The sequence below is a fragment of the Rhinichthys klamathensis genome, unplaced genomic scaffold (assembly GCF_029890125.1).
Source record: "Rhinichthys klamathensis goyatoka isolate OS25496 unplaced genomic scaffold, OSU_Roscu_1.1 h1tg000011l_1, whole genome shotgun sequence".
In the NCBI taxonomy this organism is placed as follows: Eukaryota; Metazoa; Chordata; class Actinopteri; order Cypriniformes; family Leuciscidae; genus Rhinichthys; species Rhinichthys klamathensis.
In genome coordinates, this window is record NW_026606564.1 from 257,374 (window position 1) to 280,417 (window position 23,044).

At 36.5% G+C, this 23,044-nt stretch overlaps 1 protein-coding gene across 1 annotated transcript in view; it reads left to right on the plus strand.

Moving 5' to 3' along the window:
• The window catches only part of arhgap21b (Rho GTPase activating protein 21b), a 67,029-nt gene that overhangs the window by 302 nt on the left and 43,683 nt on the right, over positions 1–23,044 (plus strand). The window contains exons 2-4 of the mRNA XM_056262913.1: positions 754–920; positions 17,775–17,948; positions 18,049–18,070. Coding sequence (XP_056118888.1) covers positions 849–920; positions 17,775–17,948; positions 18,049–18,070 — 268 coding nt within the window. The 5' untranslated portion in view covers positions 754–848. The remainder of the gene's footprint in view (positions 1–753; positions 921–17,774; positions 17,949–18,048; positions 18,071–23,044) is intronic.

Consider the following 23,044-nt stretch of genomic DNA (forward strand, 5'->3'; position numbering starts at 1 on the left):
ATCCAACACGCAACGTGCCTAATGTGTTTACTCGTTAAAATTAAGTTCGGCACTTTCAAAGTGAATATAAATACATTCTATTGTGTTTGAGTAACGTACTCGACATCAATTCACGGCAGAAAGTTTCCAGCGCTGTTAGCCGCTCACACACCAGTTGAGTCTGACCACACCAGATCAAACCTCTCCGCTTACAATCAGATTAGACCCTCTGTCTTATGTTATCATTTTATTTTAACAGGATTAAACTTGTTTAATCAGCTCGTGTGTATGATATCTCAGAGTTTGAGCTTTTAATAAAGAAAGGTGAAGGCTCATATAACCATGTGGCGCAAGGGAATGGCTCGCGTTTTGCTGGAATAAGCGACTTTTAGGGCGTTTATGTCGGCCGAAGTCTATTGGCCACTGCGGTTTACGGGGTTACTTCAGAACACCTGTCAAAAAGAAACCAGAACAAATCGGAAATCGCGTCAAACGTGTTTATATATATATACATATATATCTGAATGTGTGCAGAGAACCGTGAAATTGATTACAAACACAATGCAATCTTGTTTTGAATCTTAAATAAGGGATTTCACTTTGAAAATTGTAGTAGAACCAAAAATGTAAACATTCACATGTGAATAAACAAGTGAAATATTATTATGATCATGTCAAAGAGTATTTGTTTATTTTTAGTAATTAAATGTTTCTAAAGGTTTTTTTAGGTATGTTTAGTATTGATAAGAAGGTGTCTTTTATTTTCTCCCCCAGGGTCTTTTACCCAAACATGTGGAAAAGCAAATGCAGTGTGATGTTGAAGCTGATCTGAGGAGATTTCTCTAGATGTTGGCTGGGGTAGTGAAATTATGGCAACACATTGGAGGAATTCAGGGGACGAGGATGAGCTGAATTACGCTGGCGCATCTCCGCATTGCGAGGTGAGACCCATGGTTTATCTTTACTAGATGCTTATAAAAGGGGCGGCCCCCCTGGAGGGCCACAATATGGTGATGGATCATCATGACCTTTTGGGTTACTACTAGGCCAGATCTCTGTAGGCTAATACCAACTGTAGGTTGATTGAGATAATCTACCATTCCTAAACGTTTCTTACATATCATCAATATTTTTTTATTTATTAAAAAAGGTATGTTTGAATCATTGTGTAATTTTAGATGAGTCAGTCTCTATGATCTCTAATTAAAAAAAAACCTAAAAAAAAAAAAAACCGCTTGTGTGCTCTGTGCTGCCACAGATGTTTTTTATTCAGTAAACAGTTTGTCTTTGTGATTTGAATTGTGTGCTTCTAGTAAGTTCAGGCAAAGCACCTTAAGAAAATACAGGTCTTTAACACAATGAAACATACCCTGTCATTTTTCAGAAGTTGATCATAAATCCAGCATGAATGAGACGATTCAGATGTAAATAGCCTAGATAATCGGCTGAATTTCTGCTTCTGTTTCCTACAGAGTTTTGTGAGACTATATGGGTGGACCTAGTTCCTTTTAAAAAAAAATTTCCTTTTGATATTACAAATGTTGTAGATTTTAAAATGTTTTTAGGAAGGCAAACAACTTGAATCCAATGAATAATAATAATCATACTCTATTATTATTATTATTATTATCATCCCTAAGACAGTAATATATTGTAATTACAACGGCACTGTAAATTTAAAAATGAATATTTCATAAGTATATTTCTTGTTTCACTTTGTTAGTAAACTTACAATACTTCTTAATTTCCTCACTTGCAAGACTTAAACCCTTGAGCTTTTATTTTGCGTTGAGACCTTTAAGTTTCTGTCACAAGAAGTTTACAAGCGTGTCTCACTCATTACAATTCTAGAGGAATTCTGGAAGCAGCACTTCGATTTAAAACGTAGCACAACAGACAATAAAAACTTCATTAAATCGGAGCCTTTTGCTATGTGATAAGTGCACTAAGCCGTATCGTGATTACGATTTTAGTTTAATTGACAGATGCTTTGCCAAAGCAACAGAGAAATATAAGCTAATGTTAAGGGTCTTTTATGTTATTATGAGAAATGTAAATATTTTTGGGTTCATTATGACCATTCAGATTAGACCGCCAAAGTCTACATGATTAATGGGAAACACTATTCTGACTAACATTGTTCCATTGGAAAATCTCAGCAGAAACATGTTGTTCAGGTCACAAGATTGAATCAAGTTGTGCTGTTGTGCTGTTGTGCAGCCTGTTGTTGTCGTGTCACTGACTGGTGTGGAATGCTCAAGCTGTGCTGCTGCTTTATCCCAATCCGCTCATTTTTTCCTGAATTCCAGCTGTAAATTCAATGCCTTACCTCTAGTCTCGTATTGAAGAAATTCTCTTTTTCCAAAGTTCTGTTATGTGGTATTTATCCAGGCATTGTACATTGTTTGATGGTTGTATCGCTGAGGTTTTGTTTATAGCCATGTGTGCTAAACCTGTTTTCTAATGTGGGGAGTTTGCATATCAAAAGCAGTCTTTTGGGAAGTCCAGGCTGTTTTTTTTTTGTCTAGAACGATTTTTAGCTTTGGTTAACGCTTTGATTGTTGATGAACTCTGTTGTTGTCCTGCAAACACGATGTTTTGATGCTTGAGCATTTTGGCACAAAATGAGTCTGGAATTTTCCACTTTTTTTATATATAGTCTGGAATGAATGTATTTGCTGTCTGAAATTCCTTTTGTAGTTTATGAGAAACATGAAGGACTGTAATCTGTAATCATAAGTGTGTGCAGAAGAAATGAAATTCTTTGGACGCTCTTGAAGGAAATTCCCTGGCAGGCTTTTTCTCTAGCGAGGACGGAGCATCCGTTTATCTGCGAGTTAGCTGTGGGGAAGCTTTTCGAAACAGTCTGAAGCACACATTCAGATCGCAGTGCAGCTACAATGCAAACAGCTGGTGTGAAACCCCTTCCTTTAAACACATGGTCAATGTGGGGACCATCTGAATGCTGACACTGCTGTGTAGTTGGGTATTAACTTATGGCTTTCACATTTCAGTGTGGGTTGTGAGGATTTGGCCTTAAAATAGGAAGGTTTGTCTAGTTTTTTTAAGTTAGTTAAGTAGTAACACTTTCTCTTGCTCTCAGTTTGAGCCATCCAACGTGGTCTGGATCTTTTCCTGCAGGCGTGAACCTGGTTGATGAATTGGTTTCATTTTTATTTTCAATTTGTTTTGCTAAAACACTTTGCAGAAGCAGGATTTTCCTTTATTAAAAAGAAAGTGAAGTGAGCTCAATGGAAAAAAGGTAAGTGAGTGGTGGTGATTTATCTTGGGTATCGCTGTCATGCTTTGATATTATAGTTCCTTTTTAGATATAGTTAGCTCCCACGAATCAACATTTTTGTGCTCAGTCTGCCGAATCTATCCACTGGCCTTCTGAATGAAGACCTTTGTATAAACCCCTGTCCACATTCATGGCAGGTTGAAGGTCATCTATTTATAGAATCAGCCGATTTGTGCTCACATTAGCCCTCCCCTTTAATCTAATATTCGGCACTGTCTCTGTTTTTCTGCTGAAATGGAGTCAGAGGACGGGATGTCTCTCTTCTGCCAGTGGTAGGTCTGTCTTCATCAGGAGTTTTCACAAGGAAGGGAAACCTGTTGGCTGCATTTTGATTGGACGAGCCGAACATTTAATGTGTAAATTTGAAGATTTAAGTCTGTTTTTATTTTTTGTCTGGTGCTTTTTGTCTGGAAAAAATGTGGAACTCTATATTATCACTGGTTTTTGATTAGTAACTTTTTTTTTTCTCTGTAAAGTTTTATACTCAAGTGACTAATTTATTTCAACAGTCCTTGGTGTAAATAATATTAGCTCATCGTACTTGGCGTGCAGCAGTACGTTACTCATATTCAAAGTGTTAAAGTTCATTATGCACCAGCTTTGGAATGTCACAGGATTCTGTTCGGCAACTCTTGTACTGTGCATTTCCCAGATCTTGTGCTATCTTAATGAGGAGAGTTCAGACGGTAATTAAAATTGTCATCATTTACTAACCCTCATGTTGTTCCAAACCTGAATGATTAACTTTCTTCATAAAAAAAATACTTTAATCTCCAAGCTGTTCTTTTCCATTTAAAGATGTTGCTTTTAAGTTTGAAAATGTGTGAGATTTAAATGGTTTGCAGTGAATCTCAGTTGGTTTTTAGACTTGGACTGTGGTCGTGATATATAATTTTTTTTTGTATGGGAAATTGTCTTAAGCTTGGAGGTTCATAAAAATATCTTGTTACTTTAAAACGGCATCACCCCGTTGTTGTAATGTTGACACAATTTCCTCGCGAAATGCATTTTGGGTAGATTAAGTTGGGTGGAGTTGGTCTCCAACAATTTTTTAAAAATGTTTTTATAAATGCTGTTTAGTGCACAAGGCATTTCTTGATTTCCCACCCCCTTTTTGTTCTGGTTGACCACAGTTTCCTCATTGAATAAAGAGACACTGGAGGGGTTGACTAATGCTTCCTCCTGCTACTTCACTGGTGAATAAATAAATAACTCCTCATAGAACTTATATCTATGTGTTGATTGGTTTAAAAGTTTTACTGATTAAAACTGACTTAAGCACAATCTGTAAGGTAGTTTACTCATCCTCATGTTGGTCCAAACCTGTTTGACATTCTTCTGCGGGGCTTAAAAGATATTTAGAAGAATGTTTGTAACCAAACATTTTTGGTGACCTTTGACTTCTATTGAATGGACATAAAAACCCACTGAGACATTTCTCAAAATGGACAGAAAAACCCACTGAGATATTTCTCAAAATAACTTTGTTCCAGTTAAGAAAAAGTCATACAAGTTTGGAAAGAAATAAGGATGAGTAATGAGGCTGAGTAAATTACGACAGAATTTTCTTTTGTGGGTGAAATCTCCCTTTAATGTAATTGGTTCACTTGTTCATTCACAAGAATCAATGCATAAGGGTTTCAGCAATAAACACTACCAAACACATTCTGCATGATATATTACATGATTGTTTATAACATTGACCAAAGTTCTTTGTCTAAAATTTTTTGTTTGAAATAATGTTTTAGAGTATAATATTATGGAGCAGGAATATGCGCATGGTAGTAAGAGACAGAAATGTATTGGTTGTAGCATTCCTAGCTTTCGGCCCTTTTCCTGTTTCTCTGCCCTGTTACTGATCGTCATATGATTAACTCCTGGGCCAGAAGGGAAAATAGATTCTCAATTCAATAGAAAAAGACAAATTGATTCCAGTCACTGCTCTGCCTTAAAAGAACAACATACCAGAGTCCAGACATGCTTAGTTCAGTTAGAGTTTATTCATTTAGGATTAGGGCTGCAACTAATGATTATTTTAATAATCGATTAGCTGGACCATTATTTCTTTGATTAATCGGATAAAAAGCCCAATTTTCTATTTTATTTTATTTTATTGACAAAACGCACTATTCCACATCCTGCCCAATTCTGTCCTTCAAACAAACAGGCCAACTGAATGCTATGAAAACATATATGGTGAATATTATCTATATCTATACTTTATGCAAAAGAGCTATTAAGCAAAAATACTGTTTAAATCCTTACGTTAAAGAGGATTTAATTTAATTAAATAAAGAAAAATACAAACTCTGTGTGTTAAAAGATAAAAGGAATGTTCTGCAGGAACACACATTCACTCTTACTGTCGTTTCTTTGTAAGAAACGTTACGTCATACATTTATACGCTGTTATACCTTTACAGTTATCACTCTCATAAAATACTTTAATTACATATTGAAGTTACAATTCAATTTAACTTCCTTCAACAGATATTTCAGCAAAATAAATTGTCTCCCTCTCTACGTCTCGTCTGATTGACGCGCACTGGGGCTCGTTTAGTAAAGTCTGAAGTTTAACACGGACTGTCAGGACGAGCCTTTCATGCAAAATGGAAATACTTGCGTGAATTTGTAACGCTTACAGATAAGGATACAACCGAAAAATGTAAGCTTTGCGCTGATGAAACATATCACACATTAATCACACAAAGCCATTGACAGGGCAAGCCATGTTAAACATTACGCTAATGCTAAAGCTTGAAGCTTAAAATAAAGAATTCTCATGTTTTGGGCGATTTGGATCACATATCCTTCCAGCAACAGCTCACTCTGTTTCCACTACTATTTTTTAGATGCATTTTGCCCATAGAAATGCGTTATTCAGTGCTGTAATTTGACACGACTGGCGGAAGTTTTCTGTGCTGAAGTTTTCATTTTGGATGAATAGTCATTGACCCATGTAAGTGTAAGACCCATGAAATAACCAACATAGAAAAAGTATACAACGTTAAAAAGTATACTTTTACTATATATTACTACAGAAAACAGTTTAAAGTGGTGCAAGCATGTCAGGAAATCTGTTTGGAGTTTTCTAAATGTGGTTGTCATTGCTGATGTCACCCAGTCTCTTGTTTCAGGCCCATAGGTGCTGCTTGTAGTCATGCTTGTCCCCTGGATGTACCTCTTGTGTAGTCTCGCTTAGCCAGACTGACTGCAGAAGGTCTGGACTCCATCGCTGCTTTCATTGGCTAAGACTGACATGTAAAGCAACCAATCAGAGTTTGTTTTGCTCTGCGTCATGTTAAAGGTGCTCTAAGCGATGTTGGGTGACGTCACTTCTTGTTGACGTTCGAAGTATTGTCAAACAAAACGGAGGCTAGCTAGACCCTCCCTCATCCTCATCCCGTCCCCTTCCCCTGTAGTCTTACTGATACTTCATTCAAGGTGTAAAGTTAGATAAATGCTTTCATATAATGCAGAAAAAGAGAAACATTACCAGAAAAACACGATTAAACGTTTCGAGGTTATAACATTAGCTCCCATACAAGGACGCAATAATAGCAAGATAACGTTAGCTTCGCATTTCCCAGTGAGGATAAACAACGGCTCCGTCGTAAATAATTTTAGTCAGTTGTCAATAGGCTATGAATGAACATTCAAATTCATAACAAACAATTGTTGAAAACAATCATTCACACAAACTGTCGCCTTACTGTGAGTTTGTTTGATCATTTACAATAGAGATCGATAGCTAGCTGCTAGAAACCTACATGTTGTATTCACCAAAGTTAGCGCTGACTGCATTGTTCTAGCTAATTATATCCTTGCGTTGGTTAGGCGAACATGAAAGTCCATTTAGAAAAACCAAACTGGATTTACCCACCTGTCCATCAAAAACAGAGCTACCTGAATATCGGATTGGAAGCTCTTCTGCCGGCGGAGATCTTGCCACCTTTCAAAGGCTTTTCCAATGTAAATTCGTGACTTCGCGCGTTCCTTCTTCTTTTCCCTCTTCTTTGCATTTTTGCAATCTGTTGATCCTGATAAGAGCACATTGTCACAGTTGTAAATGTGACAACTTTCTTCTTCTATGAGGGGGTTTGGCATAAGGCTTTGTTTCCAGGCTGATTGATAAAAGCACACACGTCTCCCAGAAATCCTGTAGAATTGGTACAAATGACTACCAATTTTGTGTTTGCTTATGCATCAGACTTTCAGCGTGTCGTGGCGTCTGAGGCTGAGACTACCTCTCGTGCACCGTGGCCAGCTGAAAACACCACTAGCATGACAAGACTATAATGCGAAATGCCTGGAGGGACACTTCATTTTGTTCACTTTCTTCAGTTGTCCATGTGTTTATCAGCCAGGGGAACTTGGAGCTTATCTAGCTGTTGCTTTCTTATAAGGAAAACATTCCTATTTCTGATGCAAGCCCAGCCACCATCCACACACCTCCGGGAGTGCAACACATTGTCCAGGTGCATCTGTGCTCATCATGAATTATTTACAGGCCTACTGCATAACCTGAAAGAACTGCTGCTCCACACTCATCCAGAACAAAAGGATGTTGTGTGTGTACAGGGAGTATCACAGATATGTGCAGTATTGGTGCTTGGCTTTTGTCACAGGTGTCTGTAGTATGTGGCTTGATATAACTGCCATTTTATACTACTGCTGTTTTTTTAATGTTCATCAATAATGTATGCAGTCCGGTAGGGCAGGAATGACACATCAGCGTAATCGACAAAGTTTATTATGTAAACGCATCGATTTGTGTCAAGTGTGACAATGCATCGCTCTGTTCGTATCTAGCAGTAGTATGGCTGGGCGATAAAACAATTGACAATAATTATCGCATTCGCAATATAATTTTCCTTGATAAAACGATATTAAGAGTTCGATATAATGTTTATGCACCAAAAGCAAAAATGAAAAAGCACTACTCATTTGAACCTCACCACGCAGATAATTTATCCGCTCGGCTCAAAGCTCAAACGGCAGCGCACCACGAGCTTACTGTAGCAGATGCGTTTACTCGCTGATCGGTCTCTGTCACGCGAACACTAAACAGCACCGTGAGATCCAGTGAGAAGGGCTTGAAATCAGCAAAGAACACAAATGTCTCTGTGATTTAAATAGTTTAAAGCCAGATGAAACAGCGCTGACAACCAGGAGAAACGCTGTGCTCAACGATACAGTCAGAAGGCTTTTCAATCTACAAATCTCCATTATTTATTTACCATGTAGTAACACTAACTGGACCATGGTATTGTGGCAAAAAAGTGGGATTAATATTATTAATATTGAATATATGCTATGGATTAATTAGTTAACAAGAAAATAATTTATGGATTTTTGGGGGGAGAATAGTTGTTAGACTAATCAAGATAATGATAATCAGCAGATTAATCAATTAATTTTTTTTTTTATAAAATCATAACTTGCTACCTTGAGCTATACTGATGAGCTGCATAAGGTAAGGGAGACATCCACAATAGTGATGGGGGCCTTACAGGACAGGTTTAATCAAGTAATGAATGGGCCATACTTAATATTATTTTTTGTTTATATATTAGGATGTGCAATGTTAACAAAAAATTATATCTCAATATTTTATTGGTGATCTTGTCAATGATAATATTTTGTCAATAACTACAATGCTGAGTGTTACCCCTTGAGTGTTAGCGTTGGCCACTTTTCCACCTAGATATTTGCTCTTTTAGCAGCTTTTGATACCTTTGGAGTAGAGATGCACTGATGTATTTTGGCGCCAATATTTATCATCAATTTAAAACCATCACCTTTTGCTGGAAAAAGGTCTATATATCAAACCGATGATTTATTAATTAACTGAGTGAAGGCACTTGGTTTTTTAAAGTAAGTTTGTTGTGTAATCCAACGTTTTTCTCAGGGTAAAATAATTTAATACTAGCTAAAACAAAATGAATCTATACAAAATACAGCAGGGCTCCCTTCACCTTCATGAACTCTCTCTCTGTTCCCTTTTAGGGAGCATTTCCATAGAAGGCTGAGCTGTGGCCATTTGATTATGGGGGTTTTTGCACATGGAGGTGTTAGTAGAGTATTTATTGGTTTAGTCTGTCACCATACCATAAAGTGTGGGACTATCTGTGCTGAAGCTGCTCCCTGTCCATCTGTTTGGATTAGCTAAGCCTTGCCTCTATGTCCTAGAGCAAAATCACCACATCCATTCTGCATGACTGAGCACTATTCCTGATTTGCATCCGGTTGGGATTGTGATCTCACGTGAAAGAGACACTGGTAATTTTGCCTAAATCTTGCCTACATACACTGGTTCTGAACATTCATTTCCATGGCCTAGAAATTGTTAGTTCCAGTTTGCACTGAGGGCATGAGCCAAGATATACATATGTGGGTGTGAAATAATTAATAATTAATGCTATTTTGTGTTGCCATTCTGTAGTTTTTCTTGGTGACACACTGTGAATGGATCCTGCCCAGCTGTGCGTCACAGTATGACTGCTGTGTTGCCAAAATAATGTTTCCACCATTCATCAGGTGTTTTGCATGTGCCACACTTTCTGGCCATTGTCATGTGTAAGGTGGGCTGATGAACAAGCTCAGATGATACTTTTGCCTATATTAGGGCTGGGGCGGTATATCGAGTTTGTATGATTTATCTATCTTTATATAGATATATCATATATATATATATATATATATATATATATATATATATATATATATATATATATATATATATATACATATACACACACACAGTACATTTATTTATATATATATATATATACACTACCGTTCAAAAGTTTGGGGTCAGTGAGAATTTTATTTTTATTTTTTGGAGGACAGAAATCAATACTTTTATTTATCAAGGAATAATTAATTTGATCGAAAGTGACAGTAAAGACATTTATAATGTTACAAAAGTCTTTTGAACTTCCTATTCATCAAAGAATCAAAAAAAAAAAAAAACTGTACAACTGACAGACCAACAACTGTTTCAACATTGATAATAATAATAAATGTTTCTTGAGCATCAAATCCTCATATTATACTGATTTGTGAAGGATCATTTGACACTGAAGACACTGACACTGGTGATGCTGAAAATTCAGCTTTGATCACAGGAATAAATTACACTTTACTATATATTCACACAGAAAACAGCTGATTTACACTGGAATAATATTTAATACTATAACTGATTTTTGTTGTATTTTTAATCAAATAAGCGCAGCCATGGTTAGCAGAAGAGAATTCTTTTAAAAGTATTTAAAATCGTACCGACCCCAAACTTTTGAACGGTAGTGTATATATGAGTGGAGTAGCCTTATGCAAGCGAGGTCCACTAGGCTAAACCTCCCAGACTTCAGAGAACGAACGCTGCCACGCGCATGCACACCACACACACTGAGCACAATAGAACAGGAGCGCCATAATTCTGACCAAAATATAGACATTTTCCAAAAATATTGTTGTTGGACATTAAATGTGCCATATGTAGAATTTTAACCTTCAAGTAGCAAGCAAGCAAGCAAGCAACTTTATTTATATAGCACATTTTTTAAACAACAGACGTTGCCCCAAAGTGCTTTACAGAATAATAACATAAAAGTCATACAACAAAACAGACATACTTTATTCAAAAGCTAAAGAAAATAAATAAGTTTTTAAATAAGACTTAAAAGTTGTAATCGATGGAGCTGACCTCACATGGAATGGGAGACTATTCCAAAGTTTGGGACCTACCACGGAAAAAGCACGATCTCCTTTTGATTTTAAATTGCAACGAGGTACCTTTAAAAGTCGTTGATCGGAGGACCTTAGAACTCTAAAAGGAGAGTAAGGAATTATAAGATCACTGATGTACTGGGGGGCAAGGCCTGACAATGCCTTGCAAACAAACAAGAGAATTTTAAAATCAATCCTAAATTTGACCGGTAGCCAATGTAGGGATTGCAGGACGGGAGTAATATGTTCTCTCTTTCGCACCCCCGTTAAAAGCCTTGCCGCTGCATTCTGCACTAACTGTAGGCGGACAAGAAGAGTCTGGGGGAGACCGATATATAAAGAATTGCAGTAGTCAAGCTTAGATGTAATAAAAGAATGAACTACAATTTCTAAATCCTCACTAGATAAAAAATGCTTTACTTTAGCAATTGATCTCAGGTTAAAAAAGCTTCCTTTGACAACAGCACCGATCTGTTTCTTAAAGTTAAGTGCTGAGTCCATAATTACCCCTAAACTCTTTACATGATTCTCAGTCTTTAGGGATAAAGAACCCAAATGATCAGGAAAGCAAGATGAGACGGGAGAGCCTACAATCAAAACCTCAGTTTTACTCTCATTTAATTGGAGAAAGTTGCTAGATAGCCAGAGTTTAATGTCACTGTAACATTCCTGTGCTTTGTCCAACGAACAGGTTTTATCTAAGCTCACAGGAAAGTAAAATTGGAGATCGTCTGCATAGCAATGATATGAAATGCTATACTTTCGAAAAACACTGCTCAAAGGAAGCATGTAGAGCGAAAACAGCAACGGTCCCAAAATCGACCCCTGAGGGACACCACAAACTAAAGGGGCCAATGTGGAAGAAAAGTCTCCCAGATTCACAGCAACTGTCCTACCTTTTAAATACCATGCAAACCACTGAAGAGCTATCCCCTGCACACCAACCCAACACTCCAGAAGATTGAGAAGAATTTCATGATCTATTGTATCGAAGGCAGCGCTCAGATCCAATAAAACCAGAACAACATGTGATCCAGAGTCCAACGATAATAATACATCATTAGTGACCTTGAGCAGTGCCGATTCTGTACTATGACAGGTCCTAAAGCCTGACTGGAATGTATCTAAAATATTATATGTATTCAGATATGAATATAACTGTGAATAGACCACTTTCTCTAAAATTTTCGAAATGAAAGGTAATTTAGAAATTGGCCTATAGTTGTGATATACTGTATGATCCAGGTTAGGTTTTTTTAACAAGGGATGAAGAATTGCATGTTTAATACTACTGGGTACTACTCCGTTCATTAGAGAACTGTTAATTATAGCTGTTAGGCTAGAACTCACAGTAGGAAAAACATCTTTAAAAAGATGAGTAGGTAGTACATCCAGTCTGCTACCTCCGTTCATTTTAGAGACAATATCTGCCAGCTGCGCTGGTGAAACTGGTTCAAAGTTAGAAAAAATATTAGACAGCGCAGGATTAATTAATGAACAGGAATGAACAGGTACTATTTCACTCCTGATCTTCTCAATTTTTTGAGTAAAAAACAATAAAAAATCTTCACAAGTCTCTTGTGTGGCATCTCTCATAACATTCCTTGAGGGGTTTAAAATAGAATCAATTGTGTCAAATAGTACTTTTGGCCGATTTGCATTATCTGAAATTACCTTAGAGTAAAATTTCATTTTTTCCTCTTTTACTACTTTCTGATAGTTAGCCAAAGAATTTTTTAATATCTCAGAGGAAACTTGAAGTTTATCTCTCTTCCACTTCCGTTCAGCTTTTCTACATTCTTGTCTAAGAGTGCGAGTTACATTATTTAGCCAAGGTTGAGAGGTTCCCTTGTGTTTCTTTAGTTTAAGAGGGGCAACACAATCTAAAACAGAAGTACATGACTTCGTAAAAACCTCAACCTGCACTTCAGTGTCCTCTCCAAAGACTTTGTCTGTAACATGCGATAAATACAATTCTGAAAAAAGTTTTGCAGTTGTAGAATTAATGGACCTAGCATAGTGTAAAGGCTGAGAAGAGATTGGAGGGATGTAAGAACAAACAGCATCAAATTCCACTGAATAATGGTCAGAAATGCCTACATCTGAAACTTCCAGGTTTCATACAGAAATACCAAATGATAACACAAGATCCAATGTATGACCTTTCTTATGAGTAGGACCAGTAACATGTTGTATAAAATTAAAAGATTCAATAATAGAAAGAAATTCATCAACCAATGGCTTTGATGGACAGCATAAATGGATATTAAAATCCCCAAGGACCAGAAGTTTATCACAGCGAGACACCAAACCAGAGAGAAAATCAGAAAATTGCTGGATGAAATCCTTATTTTGTTTGGGAGGTCTATATACCAAAGCACAGAAAAATGAATCCACAGTGTCAATCTTCAGTATCTGTGCCTCGAAACTCGGATATGTTTGTGTGGATAGTAGTCTGCAAGTAAGTGTATTTTTATGATGTCAGTAACAGTAAAAAGACTAAATGTAATGGAGTAATCAAATGTGAGTAAAAGTGTGTTCCTTTTACAAGTTAACATTTAGTCTGTGCTTTTGTTTTTGTTTAGTTTCATTTTTAATTGAGTGATTCTAACTTTTTCTTTAAAATGCATTTTTTTGTTTTTAGATTGTAATGTTACAATGGAATGTAACCCTTTTTTGCACATATATCAGCCTAGATGCTTACATTCACTATATTTGTTTTCATAGCCTATAATTTTATTAGGACAACATTGGGCTGGATGTGAAATCACATCATTTAAAATAAATAGTTTTTTTTTTCAATTAAGAAAAGTAGAAAATACCGTGATGTATATAGACCGTATATTGCCATTTAGCCATATAAAGGGTCCTAAAGATCTGTGAGAAAATACTGTGGGGTGCTCTGACTCTGATACCATTGCTGACATTATGACTAATAAGGGAGTTTAATTGTTAGTTTTGTAAACCTAAGCTTTGCAAATCAGTTTACGTTTGTAATCTACGAGTTCCCATTACCTCAATCTCTGGAATTGTTCTAGTATACAGCACTAACTGCTTTACAGCACACTGTTAGCATCCTGCAGTCAGCTTTACTACTGCTCAGCAGTTTAAATAATGAGCGTAATATTCTGGAACTTGTCACAGCTCTTGACAGAAACCTGCTCCACAAGTTCACACAGGCTCTCAGATTTCATGTGCACTTGCTGTGTTTCACACTTATTAACTCGTTCCTCAAAGACTCAGCCTCTCAAATCAGAATTTGGCACCCTCAGTCTGAACATATTCCAGCCACTCAAGGAACCTTAAGACTACTTGTGTAGTAGACCAAAATAGACCAAAGCCCTATAGCCTGCTCACTGTTGAGTCAGTGTTCCCTAACACACACCTGACAAAAGCTTAGGATGCTTCTTCCATTTCTTTCCAATAGTGACCTCATCAACTAGTCAAGAGAGGGATAATGAATTTGCAGCCAGGCTCCTTTCCACTGCAGACGTCTTGCAAACATCAGCAGATGTTTTTTCTCAGTGCTGCACATGGGGCCGCAGATGAACTTTTGGCCAACGTTGCTTGTTCCTTTATGAAAGTTCACTTCACAATGGAGAGAGAGATAGACAATAATCTGTCGTCTTATTTTATAACAAAAAAAAGAAAGAAAAGATTATTTCGTATTCTCAAACTTTTCTTATGATTGTTCCTATCTTTTTTTTTTATTTATTTTTTTAAGAATGTTCTTAACAAGACATAATTTAAGAAGTATTAATATTCCTGAAAAGAATGTTCTTAAAAATCATCGTAAATAACCTCCAACCTGTCTTAAATCCCTACAAGTAAGATGTTTAATCAAATATAAGCATTAAAACACAACACTAGCGATATAATACATATTAGTAACATGAATTTGGACAAGTACTATAAAATGACAGTGATTGATCATTTACGCGTATACTACTGTACATGATGCGTTCACTGTACACAGGCCCTGTTTACACCTGTTATTAAGATGCGTTTTGGTTTATTGGATCACAAGTAGACGAGAGAGACACATTCCTGTTTACACCTGGTGTTTAAATCTGTATCTTTTGTCCACTTTCAAACACTTCTGTCCTGATTTCTTTGAGGAGAGGGTCTATGGGCGAATAAATGTATGGTCCAAATGTATCGACCAAAACGCATCTTAATACCAGGTGTAAACAGGCCTACAGATACAGACATTCACTCTAGAGAGAGCACAAGACAGACAGAGCACTAATAAATGGGAAAGACCACTGCATCTTTTAAAATAACTCATTTAACTTGATTGACATGGCACATTAAAAACACAACGATGAGTGATTAACTCCAGTCAAGCTAGTTGTATTAAAACGACGGAGACGTGTCAGTGACTGAACATACAAGTACTGTTAAAGTGTGCAGGAAGGAAGCATCTATTTTGTGCACACAACGTGGATAAACTTCAACAGATAAACGTCAGCTGTGTGGACGCGAACTAATCGTCAACAATTCTTGTTTTTAATTGATACTGACATGGATTCTTATGCTCAATATATTTTAATCTAGTTTGTTGTTTTCTGTTACTGCCTGAACTTCACATTATTTGTAACCCATCCATAATCGTAGTAAGATTTGAGAAGAACTGCCACCTTTAATGTGTTTTTTAATTTTAGTAAACGATTAACAAACTTTCAGTTTTCAAATTCTGTCAATTTTATCACAAAGTACAAGCAATAAATGTTGTTTTGGTGTTCTTTATGTGGCCTGACGGATCGCTCAATCGGGGGTGCAGTGATGGACAGCTGTCTTTCCTAATTCGACTGGTCAATACCGATGTTTCTGTCTTTGGATCATGTGATTTCTCATTGTGGTGGTGATATTATAACTCCGTTATATCAAAGTAATTCCAAACTTTGCTGTGCCTAGGAGGCAGATGCCATTCTGTGATCAAATAAATCAAACTTGTTTACACGCTCACAGCGCCAACCAATGCATTTAGTTATAGCTGTGAGTTTTAGCTTGCGCGTTAAGGATTTATCATAGATTCGCTGCTGATGGCAAAGCAACATGTAGCAAAATTCGAATAGTATTTTATTTTTATTGTTTGAATAATTATTACAGATAAACCTTGTTCTATCATGTCACACTCACCAAATTTCATGTGCATTTCGTAGCATTTTTGCTTTTGACAACCATTTGTAAGGTGGTTTCTTATCCCTTAACCACCACAAAGACTCCTCTGGGCCAGGTTAGAAATATTTGTTCAATTCTCAGTCGATTTTCCCATATATAAATATTGTATGTCTAATCCCGATTTCAAGATTAGAATTATGGCCAATGACAGAAATGAATGCAAACATGACCCAGATGTTTTTAGCTGCATCTGTGAGTGTTTTACTTCTTCCATTCAAATTCTGAAAATTGCAGATTTATAAACTTATGTAAAGTTCTTTGACATTAAATTGAGAATTTGACCATATTTTTTTCCACTCCTTTGCAGATTGTAAGTTAAATACATTTTGAATACTTCTTTTTGTAATTTAAACCAACGATTTTGACAATTGACTGTTTTTGGCATTACATTTTTATTTTGTGAAAACTTTACTTGATTTAGTTTTTATTGATATTTTCCTATAGTCTAATTATTGTCAAAAAGAAAAAAACTCACTGCATATTGGTTACAAGACAACTAAACAAAAAATATGTATTGCATATAATCGGTTGGTTTCTACTTCAAACAACAGTCACACTTTTGTGAACATCACCAGTTGTAGCGTTTCAGATGTTAGATTGTGTTTATGGAGGGGGAATACTTGATTTCTCACACCTCTGCTGGAGGAGGTTTGGCAGTAAAGGGTAGGGCGTGAATATTGGGTAGGTGTGAGACTATAAATACTCCATAAACAGGAGCAGTGCGTGCCGGAAGCAGAATTGCCCACTCTGGAATTGGTAGGCATGGAGATCCAGAGAAAGCTCAAGGCTTCAGACCTCAACATGAGCAAATCGCACAACTTGAGCCTAATTAAAGTAAATAAAATAATTGAAAAAGAATTCAGAAAAACAGGTTTCCACAAAGTTGTTTTTGTCCTCAGTGACATATTTTCGATGTTAATGCCAGCAAAACAAATTTGAACAGTGAATCCTCCTGTGAGTGAATTGGCGTATTGTGTCTGTTATCCTTAAATATGCTCCACAAAGGAAAATTAACTTCAGATGAAACATAAAACATCACCCACACCCTCCAGACATGACATCAGGCCAGTCCTGACTCAACCTTCAGTGGGCGTTCCTCCGTATGAAGAGGAAAATGTCAAGGATGATGATGTCATAGCAGTCCTGATTCATTTATTTTCATCATTACTTTAATTCATCATTCATTTTCTAAAATTTGACAGTCAAATGGTATTTCTCTTTTCATTTTTACCACATGCGCAACAGATTATGCTGTTTCTCCAAGATGTGGTTGTCCACTGCTTCTGCTTCTGAAAGGGAGAAAAGCTCTTGTTCAGTGCTTTCTTGCTCACAAAAGTGATTCACTGGTGTGAATGCCAGTGGAAATGTGTCACGATCTGTACAGTTTGATCAGATCCTGTCTCCCTTGAACCCCAAATCAATTTTAATAGTGGAAAGAACTTTTAATTATTAATAAATTATTGTCTTTTATCGTATGTGTGATGATTTAAAATGAAGCATTTCCCATTTATTTATTTTTTAGTTTGCAGAAATCTAGATCTGCTACCTCATGATTCCATGTGTTTCTCTCTGTGTAGGATGTGGTGGATCAGGATGATTCATCAGGAGTGCTCTTCCAGCTGGAGGAAGAGCCATTTTCCTGGCCAGGGCCTAAGACGATTCGTCTGCGTCGCACTCCACAAGGCTTCGGCTTCACTCTGCGCCACTTCATTGTGTACCCACCAGAGTCTGCAGTGCACTCCAATTTTAAGGTAGTGTGCAGCGTTCAGTCACAGGAGTTTTATAGCATAGTATTGTTTGTATATTTTTCAATATACACAAAAATACATTTTTTCTGTTTGTTTCTTATAGGATGAAGACCATGGTCACAGAGGTAAGTTATTACTTTTAGTGACATAAAATGTAATCTATAGTTTTGTCCCAGATAACATATTAAACACTATGCACTTATACTGTGCACTAAGGACTCTACCATCAAGTGTATGAATTTTAGAAGGTTATTTTGTCGTCTTGCATCAGTGTCTGATATCCCCCAACCCTGCTACGTAAGGAAAGCTGTGACAGTTGAGTGCATGAAGTGTTCAATATTCCACACTTTTTTTTCGGTTAATCAAGTGCATTATCTGGGTATTTAAAGTAGGGTTGGGCACGGTTCACATTTTAACCGGTACCAGTACCGGTACATGAAATTTGGTGCCCGTACACAACGGTACCTTTTTTCGGTGCTTTAGGAATGTTTACCACAAAAACTGTCAAGAAACTGTAAGTATATGTACCTGGAAATAGTAGGCTACTAGCTACTTGATTGAATTCATAAAAACAACCATTTAATAAAAAATTTTTTTTTTACATTTAATTTCTATGAAATGTTTCCCCCCCCCCACAAATTCTGTGTTGAAGACATAAAACATTTAATTTATCTTTTAATCATATGAAATTAAACAAACTTTTTGTCAAACAATATGCTGCACAACTAAGCTTTATAGTGTTAAAATTAAAACGTGGAAGAAAAATTGTGATTATTTCTTAAAAAATAAAGGTTTTATAATAATTTATTATTGTTAGTGTTAGTATTATTAGGCTATTACATTGAGATGGATCTAAATTCTGTACAACAGTAATATATTTGTCAAGTTAAACCGGACTTTAATTTTGACGGGTTGCCGTGAAGACCTTTGAGTTTAAGCCCCTTTCACACAGAGATTCGGGAAAATACAAGGATAATGTGTCCCGGGATCGTTTGATTTTGGTTCATTCACTCTGGAATCCGTGAGTGCGTTCACACACATCCCGTAAAGACACGTGACGTCAGGATGTGATAACTCCTGTCAGATGTCATTTCTACACAAAGACGAGTCCATACTCCCCAGTAGCGACCCTGGGTTTGCCGAGTGGCTTGTTCCTCATATGCTGTAGCTTAGGTTGTAGAAAGGCCCGTGCGATGGCATGTGCGTCATCACTACGACACACCCCTTACGGCATTGGTCCTGGCTTTTGTTCACACAGGGCGCGTTCCGGGACTAGGTCCCCATCCCGGCATCAATCCCGGGACGTGTTTGCGTTCACACAGAAGGCACTCTAGCAATTTTACGGCAATTTTACGGGATCAACGCGCTGTGTGAAAGGGGCTTGTGTGTGTATGAAATGACGATAGTTTTGACTCTCACAGATGTGAGATGAAGTACATGCATTCATGTCCTCATATAGTAAGACGGCAGTGGCTGAAAACAGCATGAGCATCACGTTTGTGTGTGTGGTAAATGAAACTGCGCGTCTGCGCCATTCATTCACACCGAGACACGCAGAACATGCAAGATTCGTATTTAAATAGTCTTACTCGCGCCCAGATGTGTTCTCAGGTACTGAAATTTGGCACCTATTAACCGGTACTCTGTAGTACTGACGCAATTTGGCTGGCGCCCTTAAAAGTACAGAGTTCGGTGCCCAACCCTGATTTGAAGTGCACATTGTCATTTTCAATGTGAACACACTACTCGCACTATTTATACTACAAAATGGCTTAGAATAGTGCACATATCCAACCTTCTGACTGAATAAAACTTGACTTGAGGATCTTGAAAACGCCCAGAATTCCCTGTTTACTCAATTTTTACTTTAATCTAGCACCCCAAAAGTTTGTGTCAGAGCAGTTGTTCCCTCAAGGAATGACTTTTATTCACCTCCCATTACACGATAGCTCTCGTAACATGGTTCAGTGTAAGCATCTATAGCTGCCCGAAATAACTCACTGAATTCTTTCCCCTGCTCAATCTCTCCCCCTTTTCTGTTTGAACTTTTGACCTTAGGTGTTTTTTTTTTAAGATTGCATCATTTTGTTGGAAAAGAGCTCGAGTGTTAAAAGTATATTTGATCTGTTTTTCCTGTAGTTTCATCCTGCTGTCAATTAGGGATATGCAAAGCCTGTTTTCAATTTTGGCAAGACGATGGGTTGTCTGAACATACAGGACATGTTCTTGCATTTAAAAAGAGCTTAACAACAATATGCAAAATGCCAAAGAGATTTAAGACCCGTTTTTAAAAAGTTGATTTTTATTATTATATTTTTTTAACTTTAACATTTGAACAACGCTTCTGGTGCTTTGGGTGGCTAAAACCTGCTCAGAGAAGTTGCATCTCTAAACATCGCTACAGCAATACAGGCTTCTAAATCTGCTTCAGGATCCCCCACATTGAGTCCTTCTGTTTGACTTCTTTACAGTGCAGATAACAAACTGTGACCTACATACATTTGTTTGTTCTAAATCATATTAAGGTTGTAATGCTCATGGCATTTCAACAAACCACACATACTGGACCATAATGGTCAAAGATAAGCCGTATTCTTGATAAAGAATGAAGAATAGCCTATGTGAAGGAAAAAACATCTGTTGGGAAATGTTGTTTTATTGATTGATAGTGGAAGAATGTAGAAATATGCCAGGTGCAGGAAATAATGGTTCAGGAATGATCGTCTAAATTAGAGATTGACCAATATTTTTCATAACCGATACTGATTATTTGCGTGTCTATATTTGTTTAGCGTTTTATTTCTGTTTTTGACAGTTATAACATCAGCACTGAACTGAACAAACTATTTTAACACTTTTTTTTTTCAAAACTGCAATTTCACTCTCCCTCCTTGCATACAAAACAAAACACACTTCTACATCATTAAATGGAAAGTGCAGTCACTAAAGTGTCTTTTTTACATAAAAGCTTTGATCAGGTAAACAAACATAGACATAATTCTAACAACAAAAAAAAGCATAAAACATTCAAGACCGCTTGAATTATAAAAACATTTCTACTTTAGTGTAGCTTAGTACTCTGTTGCATCTTTTTATTTGTAACAACAGCAGTAAAAAAATATATATAGTGCACTCACTAAAGTGTAATTTTTTTCAAATAAAATCTTTGATCAGGTTAACAAACAGGTAACAAATAAAGCATGTAGAAATAATTCTAACTAATAGAATTACTAAGTGCATCTTTTTATAACAACAGCAACAATATTAACAATAGGCAAAATGAATTTGCAAAGTCTAATGTTTTTAAATAGAGAACAAATAAATGACAGGAGTCTATCAGCTTTGCAAAAATATAATCAAAGGGTTATAACATACAGTTTTAAAAGGTTTATGTGTTTAATGGTCTGAAGAGTGACGAGAATGGAATACGCTGGAATATGCTGGAATATGCAAGTGGATCTTATTAAAAGCTGCATACAGTGGCTGGAGCATTATTGAGACTGTAAAAAATAGGGCCTCAACCCAGTTTCCAAACAGCCTTATGAATGTGACTTTATGAGACCAATGATGAGCAGACATCAGAGAGAGAATTAAGTTTAGCGCATTTTTTACCAACATGCATTCATTCATGGCTGTTTATTTATTTAATTATTGGGACATGACTTGGTGGATTACGTGACTCCATCTCTATTTTTGATATACATATTTTGCATTTATGTAACGTATTTCATTTGTACATTAATGCCTGTTATGTTAAAACAAGTTTATTACATAAAGGAGGGAAGTTATTTTACCAATGCCGTTGTTGACTCTTTTCCCTTCAGACTCAGTGTTTTAATGGCAGTCTTGCGTACAATTCTCCAAACGGCCACAAGATGGCGGCCTTTATCGGCGAATCCAATATTACAAAACCGAGACCCTATAATGGAAATTGCTTTAATATCGGGGAAATGATTGGTCTTATAAATCATGGCCAACTTAGAGGACATTCATACTTTAGGTTTATTAATGCTTTGTCATTTATCTTTTGCCTGTTGTGGTGCACTATCCTTGTGAAATGCTCTTCTCCATGTTGGAACCGCTGTGTCAATAAGAAGTTTCTGACCTAAATATTTCAGGGTTTACAAAAGAGTTAAATGAAAGAATATCACACCTCTTCTCATGTCCTTAGCACAAACTGTATCTAATTCACCAGTGTATATAACTTTGTAGCTGCCAAGTATTTGACAAGGATTTGAACTCTTCCACTGTATGCTTTTAGCTCACTCATTGAAAAGCATGAAATTGAAACAGGAACTGAAACTGTGTTGTGGTTTATAATATTGTACCTACCTAATGCAGCATAACTGAAATATAAATATATTTATATAAATAATATAATTATAAATAATAGATTAAATATATTTTTTTACACTAAAGATTGTTCAGATGATATAGTCTATAAGAGACTATATCACCCTGTGAAACTTGATTTACATTACCTAGAAGAGTCCAAACTAGCTTACATAACATCCCTTAAGGTGCCTCTAGTTCTGTATGCAAAACATAGTAAAAAATGCAACAACCTGAACTTACACCAGCATATGTAATAGTAAAATATTAAATTTGCATGTTGTGTGAGAGCCAGGAGTATTTTTTCAGGCCTGTTTTATTTCTCTGAATATGTGGTTCCAGGTTTGTAGTTGTGCATTTCTCTGCTGGTTTTAGTTTGTTTTTATGTGCACAACATGTACATAGAATAGTTTGTGTGTGTATTTTCGCATGTTGGCGTGCATCTGCTTTGGACAGTATACGAGTGAGTCATTGTTTCATGTTCTCAGCGACAGAAAGAAACTTGAACTCCAGTGCACGGATTGCGTAACTGACATGCATCTATGCCACAACCACATTAGAAGGGAAGTGTGAGGGGATTGGTTTGTGGATGTTTTCTCTGGCTTTCATTTATTATTATTGGTACACTTCTATTGTGAATGTTCTATCATTTCTGATACCCGATTTTTAGGGTTAGTATGTTTATTATTATTTAATTACATGCAAAATGCAATAAACATGGCATTAATGGGTGCGTTTCTTCATATTCCTGAGGTAAATGTGTAAGT